The sequence below is a fragment of the Eupeodes corollae genome, chromosome 2 (genome assembly GCF_945859685.1).
Source record: "Eupeodes corollae chromosome 2, idEupCoro1.1, whole genome shotgun sequence".
Taxonomy (NCBI): Eukaryota; Metazoa; Arthropoda; class Insecta; order Diptera; family Syrphidae; genus Eupeodes; species Eupeodes corollae.
This window is the reverse complement of record NC_079148.1, coordinates 47,257,249-47,280,532: the sequence shown is the minus strand read 5'-3', so window position 1 is coordinate 47,280,532 and position 23,284 is coordinate 47,257,249. Positions and strand designations below refer to the sequence as shown.

General features: G+C 32.4%; 3 protein-coding genes across 4 annotated transcripts in view; 1 reads left to right on the top strand and 2 right to left on the bottom strand.

Annotated features, from left to right (window-relative positions):
- Positions 1-1,842: 1,842 nt before the first annotated feature.
- Positions 1,843-4,716, bottom strand: LOC129944901 (uncharacterized). Its single transcript, XM_056054563.1, has 2 exons — positions 4,659-4,716; positions 1,843-2,680 (listed from the first exon to the last, which is right to left on the bottom strand). The coding sequence occupies exons 1-2, from the start codon at positions 4,714-4,716 to the stop codon at positions 1,950-1,952; spliced, it is 789 nt and encodes a 262-aa protein (XP_055910538.1). The 3' UTR covers positions 1,843-1,949.
- Positions 4,717-7,003: 2,287 nt separating this feature from the next.
- On the bottom strand, positions 7,004-10,704 carry LOC129946234 (uncharacterized). The gene is made up of 2 exons (XM_056056351.1): positions 10,422-10,704; positions 7,004-7,843 (listed from the first exon to the last, which is right to left on the bottom strand). The coding sequence occupies exons 1-2, from the start codon at positions 10,555-10,557 to the stop codon at positions 7,113-7,115; spliced, it is 867 nt and encodes a 288-aa protein (XP_055912326.1). The 5' UTR covers positions 10,558-10,704; the 3' UTR covers positions 7,004-7,112.
- Positions 10,705-12,453: 1,749 nt separating this feature from the next.
- LOC129948225 (uncharacterized) overlaps positions 12,454-23,284 on the top strand; it is a 192,860-nt gene continuing 182,029 nt past the window's right edge. Inside the window, exon 1 of one of the 2 annotated variants that reach the window (XM_056059139.1) lies at positions 12,454-12,667. The gene's annotated coding sequence lies outside the window, so the exon portion shown is untranslated. The remainder of the gene's footprint in view (positions 12,668-23,284) is intronic. The other variant, XM_056059138.1, reaches the window with a different exon arrangement.

Below are 23,284 nucleotides of genomic sequence, written 5' to 3'. Positions count from 1 at the left end.
ATAACAAGTCTATTAAGGGTAAAAATTACAACTTCCAAACAAATGTAATGGCTTGTGGAGCTAATTGCGGCAAATGAAAACCTCGCAAAAAAGGCGTCTCCAAAAGTCAATTAACAAAGCTGGAATTGTAGTCTTTAACCAAGGAATTAAATAGTATTGGTCCACAAATATGAAACGGAAAGGAAAGACAGAAACCAGAAAATAATAAACTTATTAAATGTGTGGAAACAAGTTCAAATGTTTTGTTTTTAAGTTTGATTTGACGCCAAATTCAAGGTTAAACAGAAATTGGCATTTAACAAACAAGAAATCGAACCGACATACAGGCGGAGGAGGCTTTAAAAAAAAAATTTGAATGACTTCTAAGTAGCGATAGCAAGGATCTTGTCATTGTGGCAGGTGTTTTCTATTATTTTGCTGCTCGTAAATAATTTCTCGCAGCTTTCACATCATTCCAAGAAAACGTCGCTTCCAAAAATCCTTCAGATGATCTGTTTTCGTAGACTCTTGCTGAAATGTAAGGTGAACCAAATTGCAATGAATCGGCACTCGGATCTGCACAACATTTTGAACTTTCAAACCAATGTATGGAAAGTGAAAAGGACCTAAGAGGAGATGCGAGACAAAAAAAGGGAAAACGCTTTCCAAAAACTTTTAGAGAAACAAAGAATCTTTGACCGAAATATAAAATAAAGTAACCGAAAATGTTAATTCGTTCAAGACTATGAAGGACCATTTAAAAGTGAGTACAGGATTGAATAGGCAAACTTTTTATTAAGCAGAAAAGCAGCAAATAGAATGGGATAAAGAACAAAGCACAAACTAAAATCATTCCTAACACCCTTTTGGTAACCTCCTTCAGCGAAAAAGCTTAAGGTGAGAGCTAGTTTTAAAACAATTGGTATCAAAAAAGAACGTCTTTTTCGAAAAATTAGTCTACACGAAATTTAAAATATAAAGAAAATCTTCTACTTTTACATCGGGAAAATCCATTGGATTCACTGTGGATCGGATAAATCGTCTCTGCTCTGCCAAATCTTTTTTCACCGTTCTTCCAATAGTAAATAAATACAAAAAACGGATCTGGCATTATCAATTCAATAACTTTTTTTGTCAAAATGCATGTGGAATCTATGACCGACGAGTAGCCTGGCGATTTTACTCAAAATTTGACCGAATATTAAAAACAATATTTTTTATAAGACAAAATTAATTTGATGGCATAATCTTTTGAAAAGTTATTTATAAATATTATTTATATTTTTTGTAAAAAAAACTGTCAATTCGATTTTTCTCAAAATTAAAGTGAATGTTAAAAACATTATTTTTTTATAAAACAAAATTAATTTGAAGCTTCTTCGTTTCACACATTTTTGGAGATAAAATCATTTTTTGTTCTTAAAATATTCGAAAAGACAAATATTTTTGTTCAGTTTTTTGATTTATAAAAAAAAACGTTCATTGGATTTGTTTCCAAAAAATATTTTAGTATAGTATCACGTTACAATATATAATTTAAAATTTAATTCAAGGCTCTAGCATTATTTGTTCTTGAGCTATGGAAGGAGAAAAAAACTTCTAGAACGCACGGACGTACTAACTTACATCACACAGACATCTCTCTAAAATCTTTTATTTCGACGCTAGGGACCTTTGAACGTCGAGAAATGTCAAAGTTTTTAATTCGACAAATCGGGCCGATTACAATAACTTCCTATGGAAAATTAAGAAATGATTAAGTAACATTTTCTTGTTAAAGTTCTGCAACTACTCAAGTTTGAAAAAAAAAAAAATAAAAACGAACAATTTTCATTTTAGTATTTTATTCAACAAATGTAAATTTAAATCTAATAAAACAATTAATACATAACAAACTTAAAGGTAACTTAATATTTCAATATTTATGTATTTCAACATGACACCATTTTGAAAGAAAAAAAATGTAGAATCTAATTGGAAGATTCATAACACAATGACGAATTTGGTTTATGTTTATGGAATTGCATCTTAGCCATTGGTCCTAGGGGTCCATTTATATTTGATTGGTCTTCTTCCTGTTGTTCCAATTCTGCTTCCATTAGAATTTGTGAGAACTTAAATTTAACCATTGTCTGTCTTTTAGCTGAAAATGTTTTTATAGTTTTAGCATAACCCATTAATATCAATTCAATATCATTGTGGGTTGATGAAGTTTTTTCTAACATTCGCCTTCGTTTAGCTTTTTTAGGGCTGTCATCTATGGCATCAAATTTACAACTATCAATATTGATATGTTGTATGGCCGAATGGGTATTAAACTCATCCTCATTCTCTTGACTACGAGTATCTAGATCGTGAATATTCAGATGTTGGTCTTTGAAATGTGTCGTGAGCTTAATGTCTATTTTTTGTTCGTAAGGATCTTCCAATAATTCAGTTTCTGGGAATCCCTTTAAGCTTTCATCGCTATTAACACCATCTGCTAGTTCGTACCATTGTTTTTCAGTTGCATTAGATTCGGATGGTATGCTAAATTTGCAAAATGGTCTGACAAATTCCATTTTTGATGCCCATGGCCAAGTTCTGTATCGCCTTAAGGATTTATTCGAATTTCTAGTGGAATTTTTCGAGTGTTCTGATTTTAAATACTTCACATAGGAGTCTTTTAAGTTTTTCCATTTCTTCTTCCAGTCTACATCATCTGCAATAATAAAATTAAGGATCAGAACAAAGAATTCTTTTTTTTTAATGGATTTAAAACTAGGATTTAAGACTAGAACATTTTTACTACCTAACCTTTTGGGTTTTATGACTTACCAAATAGAAGCGTTCTGGCTTATTGCCAAATAAAATATCGCCAAAATATTAAAAATATCAACCGAAAATGGCTCGATTACCAAAAACGTTTTTTAGAAAAAAATGCCGCGAAGCCCAAAATCAACGTCATATTACAAAAATCAATTTTAAAATATCATAATAAAATAAATTGGATAGCGCAATAGTCCGTTGGGAACTGGGGCCTAGTGACTTACAACTCTCAACCATTCCTGTGTGCGAGTAATGTTATCAGGAAAGAAGGGGACCTACAGTTATATGCCGAATCCGAACGGCGAAAGCACTTTTTCATGACAAGAGTTACTCTTTGTCAATTCCTCGCAAGAGGCAGTACCCGTGAAAAGACTTAAGATAGGATAGGCAGGTAACCCAAGACCTCTGGCATGACAGTCCAACGCACTAACCATCGCCCGAAGGATGTCATGTTTTTCAAAATTTGGACATTCTGACAAAATTTTTGTCTATTGTGGGCACTACGATTTTTTGAGTTTCAAACCATTAAACCAACAAAACTGATCGCCAAAAACTCAGAACGTCAAGAAAGCGTAACTCCTTTCTCAAATCCTATAGTTAGCCCAACCAGGGGGGTTGCAGGTGTAAATATAAATGATATAATATACATGCGGAAATCGAGTTCTGCTTTTGTTGTTCTCTATAATGGAAGAAGAGCGGAATTTTGCAAAAGTACAGTATTTTTAGATAATATTTTGCTCATACAGCATTTTAAGAAGAAGAGTTTTGAGATACAGTATTTTGACAAAACAGTATTTTAAAATACAGCATTTCGACCCGCTCCCTTCATAAATACATAAAATACAAACACAAGTTTACCCTAACATAAGGATTGAATTATTTCATTATTGTAAATTCGATGTTTCATATTTTCAGTTACAAAAATTAAGGGGCCAGTTATAGCTATCATTGGTTTCCATAATTGAAAACAAATATTTTAATTTTTCTGGTAGGTCGTTTATAGATTTAATTGAAAATTTCTGTCATTGAAAAAAATTTCCTGGTTAAAAGCCAACGAAAAATGTTTACTGACACAAATCTGTCATTGAAATTGTGTGAAATTGTAACACAATTCAGTGGAACGATTCGTTGCATTTTTGAACTTAAAAGTATCAGCTGTGCAAAAAAATGAATTTCCGCCCGGAAGGGAAATTATTTCGTAGCCTTTTATTCTCACAAAAATTCTTTGTGTGATTTCCGATCGATCAGTAAATAATTTTTATTTCTAATCAAAGTGAAAAACCGTCAAATATCGATTCAAAAATTTTTCCGGATCAATTTCAATAATAGCTATAATTGGCGCCTAATGAACTAACGAATTTTTTAATCAGAGGAAATATTAAATTAAATCATTATTTGCGTTCTTTATTTGAAATATTTCGCTATTGCGAACGAACATTTGGAATGGAAATAGAACACAACAGAGATGTTAGTGGGTAAATGCAATCCGAAATGTGCAAGTTTTGGAATTATATTTAAATTTTGGTTTTTATTGTAAACCAAATAAAAATTTCTTTTGCGTTTTACTTTGGGGAGTAGTTTTCGTCCGTGGGTAGTAGAGTAGCAGTTGACTATCGAAAGGAGTAAAATACTACTATAGTAGCAAAAACGACAGCAGTGGCGGTGACTCTTTCTGGATGCATTAGTAGCTCTTGCAATGCTTCTCAAATTACTCCAAAATCGACAATTCTGATTATTAACGTACCCATTGAGACAAAAATGAGCTTCGTCGCTGAACACAAAGTGGATCTTCGGACGGCCGGCGTCGGTAAAAAAGCGGATCTTCGGCCAACTTTCACATTACACATAAATCCTTCCGCAAAATTTTCCACGTTGTTGAGTAACAGACGCCCAATTGCTGCGATAGAGATCGATAATATTGATGGTCATCATTAACACTGGCCGATACAGCTGCGATATTTTCTTCAGTTCGCTTTCTAAATTTGGCGCGAAGTTTAGTCACAAAATCCCGAAAAGCCGCTTCAGTGGATCGATTAAACTGCCCATAAAATGGAAGAAGCGCTCGATGAACTTTTGATTATAAAATTCAATAATTTTAAAGCGTTGTTCGTTTGGAAGACAATTCATGGTTAAATTATAGACCAAACTGAAGATGTTTGACAGTGAAACAAAACACGAAACCTGCGTCAGCTGTTTAAACATGACAGAAGTGTTTGGCATTACTTATGGCGTTCAACGCCAGATGACGTTTTCTGTTTTGTGGAATACATTAATTTAGTGACATTTGCCGTAACACAGTAATTTTCGATATTGTCATATTGCTAAAGTAGTTTTTAAATTTTGTCGATTATACATTTTTAAACAACAGTGCCAAAAAGTATTCCAAAATGTAAGTTCTTTTGTCTTTTGATTTTAAAATTGTAATAACAAGTCTCTTAAGGGTCAAAATAACAACTTCCAAACAAATGTAATGGCTTGTGGAGCTTATGGAGGCAAATGAAAGCCTCGCAAAAAAAGTCTCCAGAAGCCAATTAACAAAGCTAAAATTGTAGTTTTTAGCCAAGGAATTAAACACGAAACGGAAAGGAACGACAGAAATCAGGAAGTAAGAAACTTATTAAATGTGTGGAAACAACTTCAAATGTTTTGTTTTTAAGTTTGGTTTGACGCCAAATTCGAGGTTAAACAGAAATTAGCATTTAACAAACAAGAAATCGAAACGACATACAGGCGGAGGAGGCTTTAAAAAAAATTGAATGACTTCTAGGTAGCGATAGCAAGGATCTTGTCGTTGTGGCGGTTGTTTTCTTTTATTTTGCTGCTCATAAACAATTTCTCGCAGCTTTCACATCAAACCAAGAAAAATTGCTCAAAAATCCTTAAGATGATCTGTTTTCGGAGACTCTTGCTGAAATGTAAGGGGAACCAAATTCCAATGAATCGGCACTCAGATCTGCACAACATTTTGCACCTTCGCCCCAACGTATAGAAAGCGGAGAGGACCTAAGATGAGATGCGAGACAAAAAAAGGAAAACTCTTTCCAAATCTTTCAGAGAAACAAACTCTACTTCAAAAGAAATTGTTCACTGACATAAAAGAATCTTTGACCGATATATAAAATAAAGTAACCGAAAATGTTAATTCGTTTAAGACTATGAAGGACCATTAAAAAGCGAGTACAGGATTGAATAGGCAAACTTTTTATTTAGAACAAAAACAGCAAATAGATTGGGATTAAGAACAAAGCCCAAATTAAAATCATTCCCAACACCCTTTTGGTAACCAAGTTTTAAGACAAATGGTATTGAAAGAGAACGTCTTTATCGAAAAATTAGTCCACACGAAATTTAAAATATAATGAAAAGCTTCTATATTTAGTCGAAAATACATTTTAAATGAGGAAAATATTTTGGTTACTTCAAGTTGGAATATACCTACATCGGGAAAATCCATTGGATTCACTGTGGATCGGATAAATCGTCTCTGCTCTGCCAAATCTTTTTTTCACCGTTCTTCCATCGTCACTACAGATTTAAAATACTACAACAGTAAATAAATACAAAAAACGGATCTGCATTATCAATTCAATTAACTTTTTTTTGTCAAAATGTATACGAAATCTATGACTGACGAGTAGGCTGGCGATTTTTCTCAAAATTTTACCGAATATTAAAAACAATAATTCTTATACGACAAAATTAATTTGATGGCATAATCTTAAATTTTTGAAAAGTTATTTGAGTTGAAAATCAATTTCTACCAACTTTAAGCTATGTTTATTTTTTATATTTATATTTTTGTCCTGTTTTTTTGATTTATAAAAAAAACCGTTAATTGGATTTTTTTCCAAAAATATATAGGTAAGTTTAGTATCAAGTCTCTAGCGTCTCTAGGGTTAGCCAAAATGTTTACCTTTTTTTTAAATCGCTATGGTAAAAAACAGCCCACGCAATTTTCTTGAGAGCCCTTTCTGCATTATATCTGTACACAATTTTTTTTAAGTCGATATCCCTACTTGTTCTTGAGCTATGTACGGCTTAGAAAACTTCTAGAACGTACGGACGTACGTACACACGCGTTCACAGACATCTTTCTAAAAATCTTATATTTCGACTCTAGGGGCCTTGAAACGTCGAGAAATATTCTAAAACTACTCAAGTTTAAAAAAAATTAAAAACGAACAATTTTCATTTTAGTATTTTATTCAACAAATGCTAATTTAAATCTAATAAAACAATTAATACATAACAAACTTAAAGGTAACTTAATATTTCAATATTTATGTATTTCAACATGAGCATTTTGAAAGAAAAAAATATAGAATCTAATTGGAAGATTCATAACACAATGACGAATTTGGTTTATGTTTATGAAATTGCATCTTAGCCATTGGTCCTAGGGGTCCATTTATATTTGATTGGTCTTCTTCCTGTTGTTCCAATTCTGCTTCCATTAGAATTTGTGAGAACTTAAATTTAACCATTGTCTGTCTTTTAGCTGAAAATGTTTTTATAGTTTTAGCATAACCCATTAATATCAATTCAATATCATTGTGGGTTGATGAAGTTTTTTCTAACATTCGCCTTCGTTTAGCTTTTTTAGGGCTGTCATCTATGGCATCAAATTTACAACTATCAATATTGATATGTTGTATGGCCGAATGGGTATTAAACTCATCCTCATTCTCTTGACTACGAGTATCTAGATCGTGAATATTCAGATGTTGGTCTTTGAAATGTGTCGTGAGCTTAATGTCTATTTTTTGTTCGTAAGGATCTTCCAATAATTCAGTTTCTGGGAATCCCTTTAAGCTTTCATCGCTATTAACACCATCTGCTAGTTCGTACCATTGTTTTTCAGTTGCATTAGATTCGGATGGTATGCTAAATTTGCAAAATGGTCTGACAAATTCCATTTTTGATGCCCATGGCCAAGTTCTGTATCGCCTTAAGGATTTATTCGAATTTCTAGTGGAATTTTTCGAGTGTTCTGATTTTAAATACTTCACATAGGAGTCTTTTAAGTTTTTCCATTTCTTCTTCCAGTCTACATCATCTGCAATAATAAAATTAAGGATCAGAACAAAGAATTCTTTTTTTTTAATGGATTTAAAACTAGGATTTAAGACTAGAACATTTTTACTACCTAACCTTTTGGGTTTTATGACTTACCAAATAGAAGCGTTCTGGCTTATTGCCAAATAAAATATCGCCAAAATATTAAAAATATCAACCGAAAATGGCTCGATTACCAAAAACGTTTTTTAGAAAAAAATGCCGCGAAGCCCAAAATCAACGTCATATTACAAAAATCAATTTTAAAATATCATAATAAAATAAATTGGATAGCGCAATAGTCCGTTGGGAACTGGGGCCTAGTGACTTACAACTCTCAACCATTCCTGTGTGCGAGTAATGTTATCAGGAAAGAAGGGGACCTACAGTTATATGCCGAATCCGAACGGCGAAAGCACTTTTTCATGACAAGAGTTACTCTTTGTCAATTCCTCGCAAGAGGCAGTACCCGTGAAAAGACTTAAGATAGGATAGGCAGGTAACCCAAGACCTCTGGCATGACAGTCCAACGCACTAACCATCGCCCGAAGGATGTCATGTTTTTCAAAATTTGGACATTCTGACAAAATTTTTGTCTATTGTGGGCACTACGATTTTTTGAGTTTCAAACCATTAAACCAACAAAAAAAAACTGATCGCCAAAAACTCAGAACGTCAAGAAAGCGTAACTCCTTTCTCAAATCCTATAGTTAGCCCAACCAGGGGGGTTGCAGGTGTACAGCATGTCCTCCGATATATATGTGCATAACTCACTGTGTTTGCGACCCAAGATGTTTTCTAAATACAAAAATTTGGCCGTTATAGCATTTCTAAATTTGGGCGTTAGGTTAGGTTATAGTGGCTGTCCAAGATGGAAACGGACACACTTAGGCTAGTTTAATGGCCCGTTGTGATACCACATGAATCTTTAGGCTTCCTCTAAGCTCAATGGAACCAGTTTGAGTCTCTTAAGAAACATGAGAGGCTGTTTATGCTGATAAAATTTGGGCATTACGACTAGGAACTTGGTTTGGGTGAAATGACATTTTATTTGAACTTTGTGACGTTTTCTAAGCGATAATTATACGAAGTTTCTCTTTTTGAGCTTTTCGTCATTTTATTATTTGGGTTATACGTCATCGTAGGGTGATATGACATACGAAACGACTACAATCAAAATACTCGTAAGGGCCAAATTAAATTAAAAATTCTTTTGGGCCAAATGGCAACTAACAATTCGGGCATTCTTTTATTTAAAATTTTTTTGAGCGTTACGTAATTTGCTTGGGGGTTTTTGATGTTTTTTTTTTATTTTTCGGCTTTGTGATCAGTTTTGGTATTTATGACGTTTTAAGATTTAAGCGATATGGTTTTTGAGCGAAAAGACCTAACGCCTTTTTGGATCTATTTTCCGTATCATAATTTAATTTAGCCCTAAAAAATTAATAATTTATAAAAGTTTCACATCGATGTTGGAGAAATAATAAATATGTACCGATAAATATCAAAATTTTGAGCTAGGAATATGAAAATATCACTCTGGCTTTGTTCAAAAAAACCTATAATGGCTTCGATTTTTAAAACAACAAGCTATCTGGTAAGAGTTTGGTAAAATAATACACCTGCCGATATCATCATGACCATGATACTTAGTTGAAACTCATGTCTAATTCATCATCATTATTTCTACACCCCCCTCTCCTTCAATAGACTACAACATCCGGTCGATTACAAACAAAATTGAATTTTCAAAAGGCAGCCTGAATTTGTGATCAAGCATGACTCTAGATCATTGGTCAAAAGAGTTGTTTAAAGTATTTGAAACAAAAAACAGTATTAAAACAAGTTTGGTATATGTAGAGTACTTTTTGCACTTGAATGCATAAAACCCCTTTTTTGTTTTCATTTGTTCTAGTTAAAATCGCCTGCTTTGAATTCAATGAAATTTTCTTTTTATTTGTAAACAAATTTAAATTCTTTAAAAAAACAAAGAAATCCTCTAAAAAAATCGAGTTTGGCAACACTGAAACAAAAAACGGAAGAAATGTCAAAATTAAACATTTTTGTGTGTGTTTTATGCAAAAAAGTAAACTTTGCAAATTAATTTGCTCGAAAATTCCAATAGTTATTATATATTTGCTTACATCTATAAAATTAAGAAAAAACGCACTTTTGATAAACTCGCAACAAAATGAAATACCAAAAGACATTTGCAACCTTTGCAATAAACTTAAAACTACATAGTACCATAAAACAAGAAAACCAAACAAAAGCTACAGAGACAGCTCAGCTCTTGAGTGCAAAACTCAAAATTTTCCATACATACATAATCATGTCTGCACAACGAGCATCGCAATCGCACATGGATAAATGGAAACCTCAAACAAAATCTTCAGCGAACACACACTCTCACAAGAACATCCAAGATTCCAACTCACTCACTCACTCACTCACAAAACAAAGAAGATATGCCAACGCATACCTACACCAAACAAACAAGAAATAACAACAAAACGAAACTACTCAAAAACACAATTGAAAAAAAATACAAAAATTATAAACAATTCCAGTTTACTTACAATTTCCCCCAAATTTTTCCGAAATATTGTACCAAGTTTCTTCCCTCTTGCTTACATTCTTATAATCAGCATGTGACGTATTGTAAAGAAGAGGATTTTCGCGCACCGCTTCAATTAACTTTTCCGCTTCACTCATATTTTCAGACTAAAAAATCTCCAAATCTAAAGCAAGCGCCAGGCGGTCGCAGTGACGCGGTATGCGATTGCGAGCGAACGCGTCAAAACGAATGCGGGCATCGCCAGTCACCGCAGTCCGCCGCGTTTGCTTTTTTCTTCGATGGAGCGTCAGAAAGAGACGAACCGATGCGATTAATTGAGCAAAATTGAATGTACTCATAGAATAAAGCACAATTCACATGAGCACGACCAACGACCAACGAATGAACGAATATTCGTCGATTTTGACATTTCTTTCACATGAGAGTTTTTAATTCGTCGCGAATAAAGTTTGACAAGGAGCCACAGCCAAACACCATTCACCACTGAAACAAAAACAAGAATGATTTTTTTAGGTTAAGTACGCGCGATTATTTTATTCGTTGCAAGTGTGGATAATGTGGAACGCGAATAAAGTTTGACAGTTCGTATCAACTATAATTTTTTTCGCGACGAATAAGTTTGTTTTCTCAAATGTATTAATATACGATATTAAAAAGTAAAAGTATGTATCATAAATCAAATAGACACTAAATTGCTATCGTTTTGTTAAGAATTTGTGTGGAAATATGTCTTCAAACGTACATAAACTCACATTTTGTAATTCATTCGTCGTTCGTTGGTCGCGCTCATGTGAATACTACTTAAGAGAACGCAACGAGATTTACTCCCCTACTCTACTCTCTCTTATATCATTTTTCTCTTTTTCATACCAAATGTTTGACATTTGAGTCTATCTCAATTTTGAATTGATCACTCAAACTCAAATTTATAGGAGAAATTTTCCACAATTTCCAGAATAGAGTTTGATATTGCATTTATAGAATTTATAAGAATTTATTGAAACCGATAAAATTATGATCGAATAAAAGCAATTAAAAGGGAATTAAATAATTCATAATTTCATTCATCGAAGAAAAATAGCAGAAAAGACATCGAACACAGCATACTTCCAATATTCCAAGATCCACAAGCTGCTGTCATGTTCTTGTTGTATTTTGTTTTTAATTCCAAAGTCGGCTGTGCTTCTGGAATATGTCAGACAAGTGGAATTGAAATTCCCATAATAAACAATTTTCCTGGAACTTCCATGCACATTTCGGTGTCTTTCATGGCTTTGAGTGGCTTGAACGACGACATCGAGTTTAGTTTGTTTCGGGCGGTTAATTCGTTTGGAAGTGAAACCGGTTCTTAATTCTTATCCTCAACTTCAAGACCAAAAGTCAAGAAATTTACCTCTTCTTATTCCTAGTGCTAGTATAGTAGGCGAATAGTACTTGTTTTTTTTTATTTTACTTTCTTTTTAAAGGCAAGGTGAGCCTTTATTTTTTGTTTCTTCTTTTATCTTGTGTAACTGTGGACCGATACCACCATCATTCCATCAGAGGAAGAACAACACAAGTCACAAGAAGTGTAGTAATTTTTCCTCCTTTGAGTTCTGGAATTTCGCAATAATACAGTTTTGGTTCTGGTATGTTGTGCCGTGCCGTGATGTGTGAACGTGAGTGCTTCTGGTGAAGGTTTTAAAGTGAAAAAATTCCTACCGAAGAGTGATTGGAAACATGATCAAAGAATACATGGTTCCAAAATTATTGTGAATTTTTAATAACGACAAAATCAAAAATCATCACCGACAACCACACTGTACATTTATACAACTGTACGTGGTGTTTATTTATACATTTGGCCAAAAATAATTCATTCTGAATCTGGAATTTCAGCCAGAGTCCAGACTCCAGTTAGTTTTGTAGGAAGTCTTGTGTCATAAAGTGCCATAACTTTAATGATAATATTCCTCTAAGTGAAGTTGCATGATTTCCTGGACGTGGCAGAAAATCATATTTAAACAAAAAAATTACATTTTGGATGTTAAAACTAAACGAGTGAAAATTGTTGAATCATTTGGAATAAAATCGAAGATCAAATTAAACTGAAGAAGAAATTCCATCAAAGAGATACAAATTTAAAAAAAAAGAAGGACATACCATCATTGCGTGTGAATTTGTTTTCTTGGAGCACCCCCTGCATCTTGTATCCTGTGTTCTGTGGTGTCCTGTGTGAGTCATCTTCTCACTATTGACACAAAAAAGGTAAATTTTGTGCAATTATTTTAAATTGAAATCTTAATTACACTCTCATATATGCTATACATTCCATTGAGGGTCTTCAACATCACATTTACCTCTTTTGCTTCCTCTTTTTCTTCATCCAAAACGACAACGAAAACGACAAAATCCCACACGCTCAACTTTTGTTATAATGATGTTCGTTCGTTTCGTTTCGTTCCTTTTCTTTGGCTACATAAATGTATGTACGAAGATGACGACGAGGACGACGTTCATATGTCTGTCGAAAAAGGGATTGTGATGATTGTGACGGTGGTGTAGTCGTAAAAGTGTAGTTTCATACCTATCTGCCTACATCGCCATCGTCATCATGTCCTGGTCCTGGTCCTCGTATTCGTCCTCGTCTTCATAGGCATCTACTTTACCTACCTTTTTGCTCTTATCTTTACAGTTTCAGTTGTAAAGCTATCCAAACAAATCCCAAATCTACAGTGGGTTTGCAAGAGAGGCAAAAGAGTAAAGGCGAAGGGGGTGGGGGTCTGACTGAATGTGTGTGGTAGTAATTTGAGCAGCATAATTTTCTTACAAGATTTACTAATTGGCAAGCTCTTGTAGGAAGTTCACTAAACAAAAATCTCTGTTGTCTGCTGTCTGTTATCTCAAGACAACAACACAAAAAAAAGAAAACAGAAAAGAAAAGAAACAACAAGAAAAAAAAACAGTAATAATTAAATAGAAGGAAGCTTGTTTCAATTTGAGAAAGGTGAGAAATATGTAGGTAGTGAAAGTCTTACAACCCATCTTGATTTATCGAATTCAATTAGGTAACTATATTAACAGTATGTCTAGATACCTTACCTACCTACCTATGTTCATATATTAAATGCTATTAAACCCTCTATCGGTGTGGGGTTATGTAGGTTAGGGAGATAGAAACATAATGTACCTACCCAGGTTGGTAACTAAAAGTACTTATTCTGTTCTGGCTTATAATTCCGTGGGATAAATTCTTTTTTGTTTTATTTACAAATCAAATTGAATTTAAGATTTTTAATGAAATCTAGAATAACCATGAATTGATGAATAACACAAAGATTAAGTAAATTTTTCTTTTCAATTTTAGTCTTATCAGTAATGATACCTACATAAATACTTACCTACAACATGGAAGGTAGGTGTATACTTACGAATATAGGTACTTGCCTATGATTATGATACGAAGAAGAGGAAATTGAATTTTGTGTGTCTTAACGATGGATTTTACATCCTACCTGCCAATAATCGTAAAATAAAGCTTATGTTAATACAAACAAATCGATGACTTCTTAGATAAGTAAAAGAATAGTTAAGATGGATTTTTTTTGAGACAAAATTTGCCTACATAGACAAACAATCGCCTAGGTAACTAACCTACATATTATTGATTAAGATCTTCCAACAAATTGAAATTTAACAAATTAATAAAGGTATTTTGTATTTGAAATTCTTAACTTCATTTCGTTCTTATGGTTTTTCATAAGTAGGTACCTACCTACTAATCGTTTTAAATCCTTAAGTGAATCGGTTGTTTCAGAAACAACATAAGTCAGCTTTTCACAGTTTTTATTTTTTGCAAATTTCTTATTTTTTTGAATAGTTTTTCGTCTGTTGAAGAGATACTACACATGTCAGACCCCTCAGAGTACGAAAATTGAGTGTACTATTTTATTGTTCCGAAGAGAAACTACATAAGTCATTGACTTATTCAAAATTGTTTTACCTTGTACACACAACGGTCCGTTAAAAAGGACAGCAGTTGCTGAAAATCATCTACATCTTAGACGGGCTAATAAGTTCTATTCGACCATTAAGTCATTTCAGGAAAAATTACAGTTGGATGAAACAAAAACTATTGGCGGAATATGTATTGACTACATGCAAAATGTTCAAATCCCATGTATATCTGTACAGGAAACGTTCTACTTAAGGAAACTTACTGTTAGCGTATTTTGTATACACGATCTTCGAGACAACACCGCCACTTTTTTTTTTTGCCCGAATGAAGTGTGATCTTTTTTAAATCAATTTTGTGAAAGTAACATGAAGTCTGTGGTCAAAATAAAAATCATACAGTGATAAGATTTTTGTCATCTTTAGTAGCTTTAAAAAGGTTTAAGACTATTGAACAGTATTTTCCTATACGAGGACATTCCTTTTTACCATGTGATATAGTCCTAAAACGTAATATAGATATTGATAGAATTCACACTGTTCAGGAATGTGCCGATTTGATACTGTCTTCTTCAGTATCAAACAAATTTACAGTCATTTTAGCAAAAACGGCTGAAATCATCGACTGCAAAAGCTGGTGGCCAGGCTTTTATAAAAGAAACATTCTTTCAATGAAGTTGATTGGAAGACATGTGGCTAGAGAAAATAAGTATACGTTTACTATAAGTAAATTTACTCAGTTTTCCCACTCGGATTGTTATGATAAAACAGTTGTTGCGAGAGACTTTATTAACGGTTTTACAAGTCATACATTTAACCTGGGGAACCTTCAAAGAGATGAACTGGTAGCTCTACCGCAAGCCCTTGCTTATCCCTCTGAAAAGGTGCCAATCAATATTAAGTAGATGAATGACATAAAAGAAAACTAAAATCGTATCTACCAGGAGACGTTAACATTCAAGAGTACTATGATGAGGAAAAGAATTGTTCAATTAATACAGATCAATAGTATTTTTTATATTTTTGTAAGCATTTTGTGTTGTGTTTAAGCTTATAATAAAACAAAAGTTTCACCAAAAAAATTTGTTTATTTCAGAAACGACATAAGTCAAGCGACTTTAAAGGCTTTAAAACCGGTTAAGACTAAAAAAAAACAAACCAATTTTCGGTTTTTAAATGCATCTTTAGCCAAATTATAACTTTGCATACTCAAAATGTTGAGTGTTGTGGAATTTTATCACATAAAACAGTTTTTTGTTGCTCCTGAAAAGTTGACTTATGTTTTTTCTGAAACAACCGATTCAAGTGTTGACTTAGGTCATTTCTACTTAAATGAAAACTAAAGTTCCAGCTCAGTTACAAGAATGTTCTGAAAAAATTCCAAAGGGACAAGCAATTATTTTCTTTAAAATACTTCCACTAGATGCTTGACTCATATTGGCTTATCGCCACTAATTGACGGCTATTTAATGTAGGTACACATGTTTTTTCAACGAACCCATTACAATTACAAAGTAAATGAAATGTTGGGAGATTCAAACTTAAAAAGTTAGAAAATTGAGTAGGTTTTACTAGTGCTTAGTACAGTCCTGTATGAAACCAAGCTTACCTAGGTATTTAGATAAGGTTCAAGAGACCTTCTCTTATCGTTTAACCACTTAGTACTTATTTTGAAGCTATGTATGTATTGCTAGCTAGAAGAGAATAGATCCAAGAATCTACTTTGTTTGGATTTAATAGTAAGAAATTTCCAATAAAACTATCCGCAGTAGCCCCGTGTTTATATTTGAACATTTGTCAAAATAATTTTTTACAAATTTGTAAAAAAATGAGCTAAATTCTAACCAGGGCCCAATTGCACCAGTTTACAAATTACAACCACAAATTTGGACTTGTAATCTACAATCACAAATTTTGTATTTGAATTTGCTTTTGTTTGTGATGAGAGTTACAAATTGTACAGTAAACCTAAAATTAACCGTTGCACCATTTATGCTTGAAAGTTGTAAGTTATAAATTTAAATCACAATTTTTTCAAAGTGTTTTTAATCAATATGATTGCTATGCTATTCGTTTTAGTGAAAAAACGTTTTCGTCGATTGTTAATTCTTGTAATTATTTCCATTTTCTCTGTTTTCTGGTATTTCGATGGTGTCATCATTTGAAGTTTTTGAAATGTTGGTTAAGACTATACATCATCTCATTTTCTTTACAGCTTTTTGAGGTTTTAATCTTAAATGTTTTGAACATGGGAATTTTTCTTTCAATATTCCAATCGGGCCAGTTCACATAGCCATAATAGAACGTATAATCAGGCCCACATACCATGTCTATCCACATAAGCAGCTTCAAAATTGTTTGATGCATCAATGTTAACTAAAGTTGCATCAATGCATCCACAAATACGTGGCATACCTACATAAATAATTTTGATTTGAAAGAAAATTTGAACAAGTAGATAGCTTCGGAGACACGTTGGACACATCGCCATACTGTTGACTTATCAGTACCATGCCTAACCCCAACACTATGGCATTGCCCTCCGTTACCCATCCATTGCAAAGTTGTTAAAAGTAGCTGTCTTGGGGCTAATGCACAATTTCTTTCCGTTTTGTGTTTTATTCCGGGTCCAATAATATTAATTATTACTTCTGCTTTAGAATATTTAGAATAACTTATTCGGAATCGTTCATTGAAATTAAAATAATGTTCAAAGTTATAATTTTGACGCGGACGATAAACTTTTTTATTACAATGACATCCGCTTCCGAATTACTGCTGTCACTACTGTACCTTCTACGCAAAGACATCTTCATTATGAATAACAATTTTTTTCACACAAATTTGAGAACCTCATTCATATTGTGCAACAGAAATTCACAATAAAGTAGATTTTTTACAATTTTTTTGATTGTGATTTAGAATTACAAACTTTTTGTCGTGCAACCGAAAATCAATATTTTTAACAATTTTGTAATTTGTGAATCACAACTACAATTTTGTAGCCTACAGAATTTTACAAAAAACAAAACTTTTTTTTACAAATTTGTGGTAAAAACGTTTTGTAATTCAGAAATTTGTAAGGTGGTGCAATAGGCCGCAGAAGTCATTTTAAATTAGTAAAATTGACAATTTTAAAAAAGATAATGTTAAAAAAATAATTAATATTTTAATTATATGTTTTCCATTATGTAAATTGAAACTGAATAGAATAAGAACTAAAAAAGGGATTTGTTCGTTGATTATGGTCTAACCGTGCAACAGATGGCGCTCTCTTTGTTGACATTAACTTGTTCTAAAATAACAAATAAATATTATGTCTATTTACGTATAATTAAACAACTAAGTCTAATCAGCTTAAAAAAAACAACGAGCCATGAGACGCGCAGTGAACTCAAAGACCGAATTTATGGTGGGCAACTTTGAAAAATAGAATGAGGGGTAGAACTTGAATGTTCTTATCTTTATCTTTTTTTGTTGAAGACTTGCCAAAATACTACTTATGCCTATGCCATCTACATTTTTTCCACGGGTACTACCTCTTGCGAGGAATTGACAAATTCTCCAAGAATTATTCTTGTCATGGAAACTGCTTTCTCAAACTCGAACACAAAATGGTTGAGAGTTGTAAATCGCTAGGCCCTAGTTCTCAACTGTTGAGCCACCCAATTTTATTTATTAAGAGACCTTATGTTGCTGCTTTAAACTCTTTTCTATTTTTTCAACACCATACAGCATTTTTCTTATAAAAGTTCTGTCTATAGAGTTTTTTTTTAATTGGTTGCATTTTTGTTTTGTATTAGTTCGGTAAAATATCTATATGAAATTTTAAAAAGTGCAGCAAACATTAAAAGGCATAAGCTCTCACTAAAAAATGAAAAGTGCTTAGCAACTACTCTACGAACATGCCTTTACGATTCACTAGGACTAGAGAAGGAACTTGAAAGTAAGACGGGTCGTCCAAAAAATATCTTCCAATTAAAAATATTGGAAAAGTGACTGACAAGTTAGTCAAGAAAAATCTCCTTAACTCTTAAATCAAGTCTACTTGTGTCAAAATGACGGTTGATCTTTGTTTTTAAATTCAACTGAAAGCTGAACTTTATTACTTAGGGATTTATTTGTTTTCTTGCAAGGTTTTATTTAATGTTGTTTTTTTAAACGTTTCCTTATCAAATTAGAAAAGTGATAAGTGATATATCTTTACAATACAAAATACAAGGCCTTTGATAAATTGTGCCATAAAACATTAACTTCCAAACTTAAATCCTTTAACCCTAAATTTGTTAGTTGGGTTTCTTCGTACTTATATAATAGATCATACAGCGTAGTTTTTAGGAATGAGCGGTCATCATATTTTTATATCAACTCTGGCGTACCACAAGGCAGCCACTTAGGTCCTTTACTGTTTAGTTTATTTTGTATGTGAACGACTTACCTTCTATTTTAAAACACTCATCTGTTTTAATTTAATCATTACATTCAAATTTTTAAAAGTATTGAATGACTTGACGGCTGTTTACTCCTAAAAGATGATCTAAATAGTTTTCGCGAATGGTGTTTTATAAATAAGCTTTTACTAAACATAGAAAAATAAAAATCAATGTGTTTTACATGCAAACAAAATGTTTTGACTTTCAATTATCAATTAAACTCTTCTTATTTGACTAAACTCTATTTTCTTTGACCTAGGTATTATTCTTGACTCAAAATTAACTTTTGCAAATCATTATGACTATATTATTAAAAAAGCAAATAAGACACTCGGATTTATAAAACAGTTTTGACATGATTTTCGCGATCCTTATATTTTTAAACTTCTTTATATAACATTTGTAAGACCAATATTGGAATATGGTTTCATAATATGGGCTCCATTTTATTCAGTCCATATAAACAGAATAGAAGAAGTACAAAGCAGATTCATGCGCTTCTGCCTCCGTTTCTTTTCATGGTCCGATAGGCTCGAACTTCCACCGTACAATCATAAGCTTACGCTCATAAATCTTCTATCGCTTTCTAAACACAGAGAGTACCTTCAGCTATGCCTTATTATAAAATTAATCAATGGGTCAGTTCTATCACCATCAATTTTGGAACAATTAAACTTTATTTGTAGCCCTTCAAGTATCAGAAGACAAGTTCCTTTACGTCCTACATCAAGCAGATCAAACTATGGTAAAAACAGTCCCCTCAACCAATTGATTTCAGTTTACAATAAGTATTACTTTTTTGTATATTCTGTTAGCAATGATTTTAAAAGTAAAACATTTAAAGTACATTTTTTCAACACTTCAGTTTAGATTGTTTTTTTTTTGCAAATTGCTTAAAGCATTGTAACTCTTTAAATCTAAGAATAACGCCCATGTTCCGAATTTCGATCGAAAGTGAATTGAAATCACTTTGGAATTTCACGTGAAATAAAACTGCATGTTCTTCAATTCGATCGATTTCGAAAACTTCGAATTTGCTTCGAACTGTCAGAACTGAAGGATCATCCATTTTTATTTTGTTTCTGAAGTAAAATGTTTGCTGTTTTTAAAATGGATGCAATATTATTGGCAATTTTAAGTAAAAAAAGGAAGCTGAACTCAAGAGAAAAAATAAGAAGACGAATTTTGCGAGACAAATCAAATATATTGGATTTACCTGACACAATGTAAGTGCGTAAAATATTATGTAGAATTGTTCTGATAAATAAAGTTAATTCTTCATTTCCCCTTTTAAGCTTTCATTATAATTTTTGATCAAGCAAAAAACGCTTTTTTATGTGTCCTCAACGAAATAGAACCTTTTATGATACCTTCATCGATTCCTTCAGTTCAAAAACTTGCTACAACCCTCCGATTCTTAGCAGAAGGAAGCTATCAAAGATCAATTCACAGAAATAAAAAATGTGAGCTGAAAGCGATCAAAAAATGCAACAAACCAAAATACAGAACATCTATTTGCATGTTCGAAAATCCAGTTCACAATAAGGGATTGTGGAACACCCAAATTCACTTTCGTAAAGTATATTCACGATAAGTGAAATGCAGAACATGGGCATTAATGTAATATTTGAACTATTTAGTTTTTTAAAGCTCAGAACTTTATTTTACTAACTTTTTTTTTACTCAGATGATTGATATTCCTCAGGCAAGCTACACGTCTATTAGTCTTTAGTTCTATCGTTAGTTTGCTTAACGAATTCAATACAAAAATAAATAAAATTCATTCTAAATATTCAATCAAAAATAAATAAACAAATCATAATAGACGTGTAGCTTGCCTGAGGAATATCAATCAGCTTAGTAAAAAAAAGTTAGTAAAATAAAGTTCTGAGCTTTTAAAAACTATATAGTTCCAAATGTACCTTAAAAGGATGCAGTTGAATGCAAGTGAAGCTCTTCATGTTGTCTGAACCTGCCTAATTTTACCAACATTTATATTGGAGACTCGAGCAAACATCACAATTCTACCCACAGTTGAATCCTACTTCCACTTTTATTTGAAGTTAAGAGTTTGTAATGTAATGTGTGTAAAATCATATTCCAATAAAGATATTTTTGCGTAAAAAGCACCTGAGCAAAATGCGTTTCAAAAATAGTTAAAAAAAATTTGTTGGCCCAAGATTTTTTTTAATTGAGTAATTTAAAATATTGCGCGAAATAACATAGATCTTGTTAATCAAAACTGTATTTTTTTTATAAATGACTTAATAAATCTTAGATTTTCTTCCATGTTTCGCTTTTGGTTATTCCCTTTTAATTGCCCAGCAGTAATCCGCTAACATATTTAGGTTCCATTTGCCCTAGCATCGCTTTTCCATATTCAAAATGTGTTGATGGAACCTCTCACCGTGCTCGTCGCTGACAGGCACTAAATTGTCAGGAAAAAAATCGAGGTGGGAGTCTAAAACAGTGGATCTTAAGTGACACGTTCCAACCCTAAACTTTATATAGGTATCATTAATAGCTCGCAAACCAACTCCCTGTAGCTGTCACTCTTGTGGTTACCCAACAAATTTTGCAACAACATTTTTAAAAGTCTTCCATGCAGATTTTTCAAAATCGCTTAGTTTTTAGACGAGGTCCTAATAGTTCTGATTGTTTTTTGGACAAATTTAGATTCCGAACTAAATCATTTAAGTCTCTTTGAGTTATGAAATATGGCACGTTTGCGATTCCTTTAAACTCAAAATCATCGTCCTCGTCAACACATTTAACTGAAATGGACGGGTGTGAATGGTCATTCGCAACAGACGAAGTTGCAACTAGTAATAGTTCTGGCAAGTTTTTACAATTACAGACTGGTCTTATAGCCGAAGATAAGTTACGGTAAATAACAGTATTTTTTTTTTCGTATTTTATACCGTTTATGTCAGTGAGACAAAAATAGCAATCCGAAACGTGATCTCGCTGTTCAGTCCATATCATGGGTACTGCAAACGGCATAGGTCGTGCGTCTTTCTTTCAGTCAGTTGAATTTTTCACACACGTTATGCAACAGACATAAGAAGCCCAGGATTTGTCTTGATGGGCGACAGAAAAACCAAAACATTGGTGATAACACTCCATCACAAGATTCGTAAAGTTTCGTCTTTGTTTTTTGAATGTCAGTTCTCCGCAAATATAACATAAATAGATAGGATCATTGTTACACTTCCTCGACACGTTCACGGGGTTAATAACAAAAAAATGCTAAAACAAAAAGGTGTTAAAATGCAACCACAAATTTTTAAAAAACGGTTTACTTGGAAGCGCTTCTGTTAATTTGCTGCGTAGTATAAGTTTTGAGTTATACCGTATCACAACAAAACTGAGGCTAATTGACACTTGACAATTGTGATTTAATAATGAGTTGACAAAACCAGTGTTGACCAGTGTAATTTTTATTTTTATTAATTATCCAATATCACTTTTTTTTTGCACAAACGAATTCAAGACCAAAAATTGTTTTAACTCAATTTTTACAAAAAATTAACTTCTTTCAATGGTTTAGTTATGTTGTTCTTGAAAGCATTGGGTTTTAAGTTTTGAAATAAAATGTATTGGGTTTGATTTTTGGTTCCATTATATTTTTGTACTATTATCTAGATTTTGAACTAAAATGTACCTATAACGATTTCAAAGTAACCTAGTTTATACCTTCGTTACAAGAATATTGACTTTTGATAAAAACATGATTCAGTCTTGAGTGATTGTTTTAAATAATTAAAAATGTTCTTCCTATGAGTTCATATGCCTTAAACACCAAATCCTTTTTAAGAAACACCAAGCAAGTGTTGGTATCTCATAAAAATCCTTTTAGTCCTATACAGTGTCAACTTTGAGCTTTAAACCTTCTGCTGATTCGCTATACAAAAATTTAAAGATAATCCATACAAAAAAGTTCAAGTACGTATTTAATATGGCCTACATTTTATGCTCTTAACTGAAATGTCAAAAAAATGATTAAACCAAAAATGAAAATTAATTTTTCTTGTTAAGAATTTGTGCATATAAAAATACTATACTAATAGGTAACTGAAAATAATTAAATAATAATTTAAATACAACAAAAAAAAACTTGATTAAATTGGAAAACTCTCGAGAGAACCACGAAAATAACAAACAAAAAATTTGTTAAGTTGTTATTAATTGAATAAAAACCACGGGTCAATAAGCCCAATTAGTGGACATCATAACGTTAAAAGTATTCAATTTTTGATATTTGACCCAATTGGTTTTTATTGTTGTTCACCATCAAAAAAATGTGCTTTTGGTTTAAATTAGCGGTTTGAGCTCGTCCTTAAAATAATATCTACATATTTTTGAATGTAGAACCGAGGTGGATATGAATTTTTTTATAGGAAACTCACACTTGTGACAAACTTTTTAAGAGCGATAAGCTGTAATTTCTTTGAGTTATATTACTTTGCGTGGGCAAGATTAGTAGCTAGGTACTCTC